Source organism: Nelumbo nucifera, chromosome 6 (genome assembly GCF_055504915.1).
Source record: "Nelumbo nucifera cultivar China Antique chromosome 6, China Antique-T2T, whole genome shotgun sequence".
Lineage (NCBI taxonomy): Eukaryota > Viridiplantae > Streptophyta > Magnoliopsida > Proteales > Nelumbonaceae > Nelumbo > Nelumbo nucifera.
In genome coordinates this window covers 26148246-26155539 of record NC_142654.1, presented here as the reverse complement: position 1 = coordinate 26155539, position 7294 = coordinate 26148246, and the positions used below count along the sequence as shown (strand labels likewise).

The following is a 7294-nucleotide window of genomic DNA, read 5'->3' as shown; positions in this document are numbered from 1 at the left end:
AAAGTAGAAGGTCGCAACATGGAAATGAGGCCTTCCACTTTGACAAGACCCCCCCTTTCAATTAATGTTATGCATCTTTATCCTTTTTAATATAAAATATTTTTATTAAAAATAAAAAAAAAAGATGAGATCCCCTTTCCTCTTCATCCTCCGCTTAAGGAGGCTTACGCCTCTTATATTTTGAACTACGCTTCACACTTCTAGGCAATGGAACATCTTACATCATGCCTCTGCGTTTTAACACATTGATTACAATACAATATGGTCAATCTTTAACAAACACTTTAAATGGTTCTGCATTAATTCTTATTTATAATTTCAATATGTTACTATTTTATGTGTTGCTTACAAATACTAATTGGCTTTGCCTTTGTGTCTCTTTGAATCTTAGGCGTTCTCAAGGTCACATCCAGCTAGCTCACCATGCATCGAAGATTGAATAACGAATCATCTTTATTGAAAGGAAAGAGAACAAAATCTTTTAACTCATCAGCTAAAACGGATGGGTCCCCTCAACTGAATGAGAAAAAAAGGGATATGGTAAGATTCTTAGATACATGCTAGTTCAAAGGCTGGTGAAGGTAGAAAGATATGATGCAACGAAGAAGGAGACCATAGAAAGTGTCAACTTGGTGGAACTTGCATCCGATGTACTTCCACCTATTGATGGGATGGTCTGGAATCCTCCTGCAACATGCTAGCCTAGCATTAATTACTATATTGAAAAAACTTGTAACAAAGTGACAACAATTTTTTTGGAAGTGAAATAGAAGCAACTGGTTTAAACTTTAAAGAAAGACCTGCAGAAATGCTTGGAATCGATGGTGTAGTGCCAACTGGAGTGTCTGTTGGGGTAGCAACTGCAAAATAGCCGATGAGATTGAGAGAATGTCACAAAATTTTCATTCAAAGAGCTAAATATTGGTAAATAATCAATGTCCACCTAAGGACTAGGACTAGGAGGAAGCTAGCTATTGATTTGGGAGAATTTTGATATACATGGGGAGCAGAGCAGGGGCTTCTTATGCCCTGTTTGCTTTTTGGTAAGTCACTTAGGTAATGCATTTAACTGGGGAAGTGTTTCTCAGAAAAGACTTATATGGGTAAGTGTATGTATCTATGTTCTTTTATTTTTCATGTAAATAAGATAATGACAATTTTAGTCATAAAATTCTATTATTAAAAGGGCATTTCTATTCCATCCATGTATCGGCAACTTTCCTTTAAATAGGAAAGTTAATTTATCCACCTAGAAGATGGTGTAAATGATACCTAGGAAAATAAATTTTCTATGTTCCCCACATAAATCTGAAAAAAGAACATGGGGTTTGTAATCAATAAGAACCAAAATCCCATTGACCAACTTTCTCCCTCTCAAAATCCGAAAAAAGAATTCTCCCTTAATTCTTACCATTACACCCGCTAAAAGGTGGAGTTGGGACGTTGCAAGCACTGGGGAGTGTCAAAGCTTGAGTCTGGTTAACATTGGGCCCAGATGGCGATCCACCACTATTGAGAATCTTGCATAGACATCGTGGCTGTGATCTGCCGAGCAATGCAAGCTGGGAGCAGCATGTAGAAGATGGTAACGATGTTTTGCCTGTAATGTAGTTAAGGCATGGAGACATGCTAACCAGTACACTTAGGCAACTTGATTGTGCAGAAACTCCTGCAGATAGCATGGCCACGACAAGTACTACTACTAGACCTATCTCTATCTCTATCCCTTTGGATGCCATTTATCTAATAAATGAATTGTGGAGAGAGAGCTTTAATTTGATAGGAATTTTGGGATTGAAGGAGAAAGAGAGTGGCTTTGTCTTATAAAAGGCATTAAGGCAAGATGCTAAAGATGAGACAAATGTGATGGGTACGCAGATGGCCAACTTCTTCTGTTTAACGGTTTTTTTTGGTGAACAACTTAATAAGATATTCAAACTTCGAAGTAGGAAGTTAGAATATATTTATATAGGCATCTTCATTATTGTAGCTAACCACAATTGACCAGAAAAGAAAAGCTATTATAACTTGTCAATTAAGTAATACTTTGCTTTATATTATATATAGTTTTTTGAGGTTTGGTAGTCTTTTTAAAGTCCTCTCTCTCTAAGTGCCCCCACTGTTTTCTATTTTTCATATGCAAGTTTGTTGGTTGGCATTCTTTGTCCATGCATTGATTAAAACCCTTGGTCTATCTTTCTCTTTCTTCTTTCTTCTTCTTCCTCTTTAAAAAATATAAAAAAAGGGTAGAAATACTGTTCATCTTCTTCTTCTTTCAAACCACCGAATAAATCTACCCACCTCTGATCTCTATCTTTCTCTTTCCTTTTCCTTCTTCTTCCTCTTCTTTCTTCTTCTGTATCGTGCCAATGGCTTCTCGATACGCCCTTCTAGGGGTTGTATCAGGTTAGACATTGGTTCAGAGGGTAACCGGGCCTTAAATCGATCCCTCTGAATTGGTTCGAAAAAAAAAAAATAAAACCTAAAAAAAAGTACCGATATAGGCCGATACGCTGGTATCAGCCTGTGTCAATACTTTGAACCTTGGAAATACATATAAAATAATACAAAATATAAGGTTTTGCGCTCTACATATTTGTCTTTTTACTCCTTCTAAACTGAGACTTAGAAGAAAATGATCAATCTGTCATTCTTTTGAGAAAAAGCTATTGGAATTGAGCACTAGACCTTCACCATAGAAGGAAAAGGTATGCTTTTTTTATTATTATTATTTTTTGCATTTATCCATTTAATCTTTCAGTTTTCAATAGATTTACAAGTTTAGTTGCTTGAAATGCATTGATATGTTAATCTTTTGTCTTTTTTTTTGTTTTTTTTTTTCTTTTGTAAACATATGCTAATCTTTTTTTGAAGGAGAAAGAAGAGATGGGATTTGACCATAATGGACATGGGTCAAAGTATAAGACATGGTTCAAGTGCCCATAATTTAATAATGGACATGGCATTAAACAGAACAAAATGGCAAAACAGGATTCATGTATCTTACCTCATATTGCTGGGAATTGGGATAAGGCTTAGATGATGATGATGATGAAGATATGGTAATCTCTTGTTGAAGCTATGATGCTTTTGCTTGAGGTTGTATTTAGTACAGTTGCTATTTCTATGGCAACGTTTTGGATGATTCAATACAAATTGGTAACAAACACATTGCCGTATATGATGTGAGAACACACTCACCAATTAGCTTTTGATCAAAATAAAAAAAAAAAGTTTGGCACCAAACACAATCTGAATAAGTAGATCTATGAATTTTCTTAAAAAACTAGGGGAAAAATATAAAAAATAATTTATTTTTGCTTCTGTTTACACTGATTTGATGGTAGGAAAAGAACCATATGATGTATGACGGACTCCATGTATCCATTGACCATTTATATAAAAAAATTTTAATGCTTGGAATTTATAGAAATTAAAATAAAACAATATACATAAAACATTTTTAGTAATTAAAATTTATTAGTTGCACTTGCATAAATTTTTTCTCAGATTTATCATTAATGAATCTTCTACAACTCTAATGTATCTGATATATTTTTAAATTAGGATAACATAATATTTTGTAATTACTAATCAATAATTATTTTTGAAAATACTAATCAATAATTTAATCTAAAATAAAGAATAACATTTTAATGGTTTAATATATATTAGTAATTTGTAAAAGGGTATATAGCTATTAACTAGCATATTGATATTAAGTTGTCCTAAATTTTTGGGTTACAGTTGGACAATTTAATGTATCATTTACTAATTATTTATATTAATTTATAATCGTTTCATGGTTTTGGGTGTTTATTGTAATAAATCATCGTTATATTAGGGTGTCTTATTGAGTTCTTAGTAAATTGAGAATTGAGACGGCGTTGATTAATGCACCCAAATGACCCAATTTCCATGAATGTAGTTCCCAACTCCCTACCTGGTACGCTACGGGGAGGTGGATGGAACTGAGTTCAAATCAGCCCTCCACAACGTCCCACTGCACATCTCCGCAGTGTATTGGGAATATCTTCCGATGATAATCATAAAAATGATAATGTTATCATCGGGAGATGTTCTCAATACAGGGCGGGGATGTGCTGTGGGACGTTGTAGGGGGCTGATTTGATCTCGATGAAACTTCCAACCTTTGCCATATACACAACTGGAATTCAAATTGGCACCCCACTAGCGCCCCGACATGCACATCTCAGCGTGCATTGGGTATCTCCCATACCTATCATAGGGAGATGCTCCCAATACACCGTTCGGATGTGTTGTGGGGTGTGCTCTGTGGGAAGCCATATGCCACTATAATAAATGTACCATGTAGAAACTTGCAATCATATTAGGTTATTTTTGGTGGAAAATCATATTAGGCTTTGAGCCACTGAATCTTTACTTTTCTGCTCATTTCAAAAAGGTAAAATAAATAAATAAATAAATAAAAGATTATATAGAGTTCCTCTTTTATGCCTCAGTGATGCTATTGGAATTACTTTATTGCAAATGGTTCCTAAAGATCACATCTCATATGTTATTTGCAGTTTTCTTTTTCATAAATGTGAATTAGTTGTCTACTAAATAATTGTAGAAAGTGATTCTTTTATTTAAAAATTCCTGTGTATTGTTGGTTTCTCTTCTGTGTGACTTGCTGAATACATACATCACTTGTGGAGCTGGAATGGGTGGTTTTCAGTGCATTAACATTTCGTAATTCAAACTGGTATATCTCAAATCTTTTTGCATAGGCCCCATGAATTAATGGATGAAGCATCCTTATTCGAAGGAAATAGTACAAGAATCAAATATATAACACAAGTAATGAAACCCGTATCCAAATGTAGTCTCCCAAACAACCAAACAATAGATAAATACACCACCATTCAACCAGAAGACTACTTCCACACCCGAAGAACACATGCAAGTACATGATGATTGATCAGAAGAATTCACAGATGAAGATAACTCATAAGCCGGTGAAGTTTGAAGCATATGACGCAACGAACAGAAGGAAGAGGAGGAGAGAAAAGGTCATTTTGTTAGAACTTCCATCTGATGTGTTGCTACCTGTTGATGTAGTCTTAGATCCTCCTCCTGTAAACCAATAATCAAATTAAAAAAAAAAGGTTTGAATGAATACATTAAAAAAAATTTGATCTGTTTGAGCAAAAGATAAATACCACCACCATATACCTGAAGGAGTGCTTGGTGTTGATGGTGTGGTCTTGTTTGCTGGCAGTGTTCCTGCTGGCGAAATAGCTACACAACCACAGATTAGACAAGTTGAGAGGATCAGAATTCAGAATTTCGTTCATAACAGAGATATGTTTGATCAAGTTCAACAACTTGGGCAAACTTAGTTGCAGAGTTGTTGGAGATTCATGAATTAATCACTTAGAAGCAAAAATTCTATGGCATCTTCTTACCATTACACAGGCTGGCTGGCGGAGTTTGGACATTGCAAGCTTTTGGCATAGCCAAAGACCGAGTTTGGTTAATTTCGATACCCAGTGAAGATGCACCTCCGTTAAGAACCTGGCATAGGCACTGTGGCTGTGATTTGACAACACTGGCAAGCTCTGAGCAGCAAGAGGAAGATGGGGTTGAAGAGTTCCCTGTAATGTAATTCAAGCAAGATGACATGCTGATTATCACATTTGTGCAACTTGAGGATTGCGCCGCAGCTCTTGCCCAGAGCATTGTAACGAGGATAGCCACAAGAGCCAACTCCGTCCCTCTGGGTGCCATTTGAAAGCACTGGATATGTTTGAACTGAGGAGATGGGAGGCCAGAGAATTTGATCGGATCTGGGTTGCAGAAGAAGAGAGGAGTTATGGTTTATATAGGGATAATCATGAAGAACAGACAAACCCAATGCCAGCGTTGCCGTTGGTGGACAACTTTTCCTACTTGTGAACGGTTTTTTTGGTGTAACAACCAAACCTCATCAAACTTCAGACAGTTGGAACTATGCATAGTTAATAGATATTTAAAGCGGAGTTGAAGCTATATTTTTATTGGAATATAGTTAATTAGTGAACGAATTGAGGAAAAGGATATGGAGTAAAGGGTTCCAATGCAATCAATATTGGATACCCGTGAGATCAATTATATATTGAATGTATAGATAAGTACAACAGAGAGATAAGCATGATGCCGTGATAAGGATAACAGAGATAACAGGAGTGGTTACACAATGGATCTAATCCTGATCTTCAGGTGGTGCTAACCTCTTGATCCCAAGCTTCGGATAACTACGTTATCCGTTACAATTAGTTAAAAGTTGTTGATGATTTGGGAAGGAAAACGTTTCTGAGGCAGGGTGCTGATCTGTGATAGCTGGATTATAAAGATAAGAGAGAGAGAGAGTCAATGAACATATAACCTCTATCATATCTTAATATTTTTATTTTGTTATTTTGTTATACACTGTACTAGTCGGGGACCCATGCGATCCACGGTCTTGTTAAGCAAGATTGAAGTAGAAAGAGCCTTATGACATTTTTAATTGAACCAAGTCAATCCAAGCCAACTCAAGTACTGTTAAATGGTCAAGATGCTCATCACCTCGGTGAAGTCCTCTCTCTCTCTCTCTCTCTGTGGTAATGTTCTTAGAGAAATCCTATGACAGGGAGCCAGATATGTTACTAGAACACTAGAATACCAGAACATGCCTACTTTGGTTTATTTAATGGACAAAGACTTTCCACCCTAGCTAGTCTGTTTTGCAACTGAAACTTCACTTTAGGTTCAGTTTGGAACGAGTACAAATACAAATATGTAGAGTGCAAAACCTTATATTTTATATTATTTTGTATGTATTTGCACTGTACATATTTTTATTTGTGCTCCTTCCAAACTGAACCTTAGCTTCAGCAGCAGCAGCAGCAGATGAGACTGCAGCTTCAGCCGGATCCCCTTGAATGTAGTCCTGCCACAGCCCAAAGTAAGGTCCTCCATGGCCCGAGGTTTAAGTTGGTTAGGCCGGGCCCATTCTTTTTAGGGCCCAAAGTGGATACATTGGATCCGCATGCCTCAGTTACCCAGTTACCCTTGCAAACTTAGCTCTGTACCCACCATGAATGGCAAAGAGTCCCTTTTGAAGCTCCATCTTTTGTTATTTAGAAAGAAATGCTGAATTGGCTTTCACTGGACTGTTTGGTTGAAACTTGCCCCATGAATTGAAGAGTCTAAGGCCCTAGCAAATTAAGTCCTAATGAGTTATGTCCCATCATGTGCAAAGATTCCTTGTCTTCCAGGATCTGTTCTAATAAACCCCTCGATTGTC

General features: G+C 36.4%; 2 protein-coding genes across 2 annotated transcripts; both read right to left on the bottom strand.

The window, feature by feature from the left end:
- Positions 1-435: 435 nt before the first annotated feature.
- On the bottom strand, positions 436-1921 carry LOC104598626 (non-specific lipid transfer protein GPI-anchored 5-like). The gene is made up of 3 exons (XM_010260792.2): positions 1412-1921; positions 801-860; positions 436-687 (listed from the first exon to the last, which is right to left on the bottom strand). The coding sequence occupies exons 1-3, from the start codon at positions 1737-1739 to the stop codon at positions 566-568; spliced, it is 510 nt and encodes a 169-aa protein (XP_010259094.1). The 5' UTR covers positions 1740-1921; the 3' UTR covers positions 436-565.
- Positions 1922-4637: 2716 nt separating this feature from the next.
- On the bottom strand, positions 4638-6085 carry LOC104598627 (non-specific lipid transfer protein GPI-anchored 15-like). Its single transcript, XM_010260793.3, has 3 exons — positions 5433-6085; positions 5200-5265; positions 4638-5100 (listed from the first exon to the last, which is right to left on the bottom strand). Exons 1-3 carry the CDS (start codon positions 5752-5754, stop codon positions 4973-4975), a joined length of 516 nt encoding a protein of 171 aa, XP_010259095.1. The 5' UTR covers positions 5755-6085; the 3' UTR covers positions 4638-4972.
- Between the last annotated feature and the right edge of the window lie 1209 nt (positions 6086-7294).

What these genes read in the sequence shown, in the direction of transcription:
- LOC104598626 (XM_010260792.2), bottom strand. Translation starts at nt 1,739, where the DNA reads ATGGCATCCAAAGGGATAGAGATAGAGATAGGTCTAGTAGTAGTACTT. An exon ending in ACCTTTTAGCGGGTGTAATG is followed by an intron (nt 861 to 1,411) that starts GTAAGAATTAAG and finishes GCTATTTTGCAG; the next exon opens with TTGCTACCCCAACAGACACT. An exon ending in GATTCCAAGCATTTCTGCAG is followed by an intron (nt 688 to 800) that starts GTCTTTCTTTAA and finishes AGCATGTTGCAG; the next exon opens with GAGGATTCCAGACCATCCCA.
- LOC104598627 (XM_010260793.3), bottom strand. Translation starts at nt 5,754, where the DNA reads ATGGCACCCAGAGGGACGGAGTTGGCTCTTGTGGCTATCCTCGTTACA. An exon ending in GCCAGCCAGCCTGTGTAATG is followed by an intron (nt 5,266 to 5,432) that starts GTAAGAAGATGC and finishes GTGGTTGTGTAG; the next exon opens with CTATTTCGCCAGCAGGAACA. An exon ending in AACACCAAGCACTCCTTCAG is followed by an intron (nt 5,101 to 5,199) that starts GTATATGGTGGT and finishes ATTGGTTTACAG; the next exon opens with GAGGAGGATCTAAGACTACA.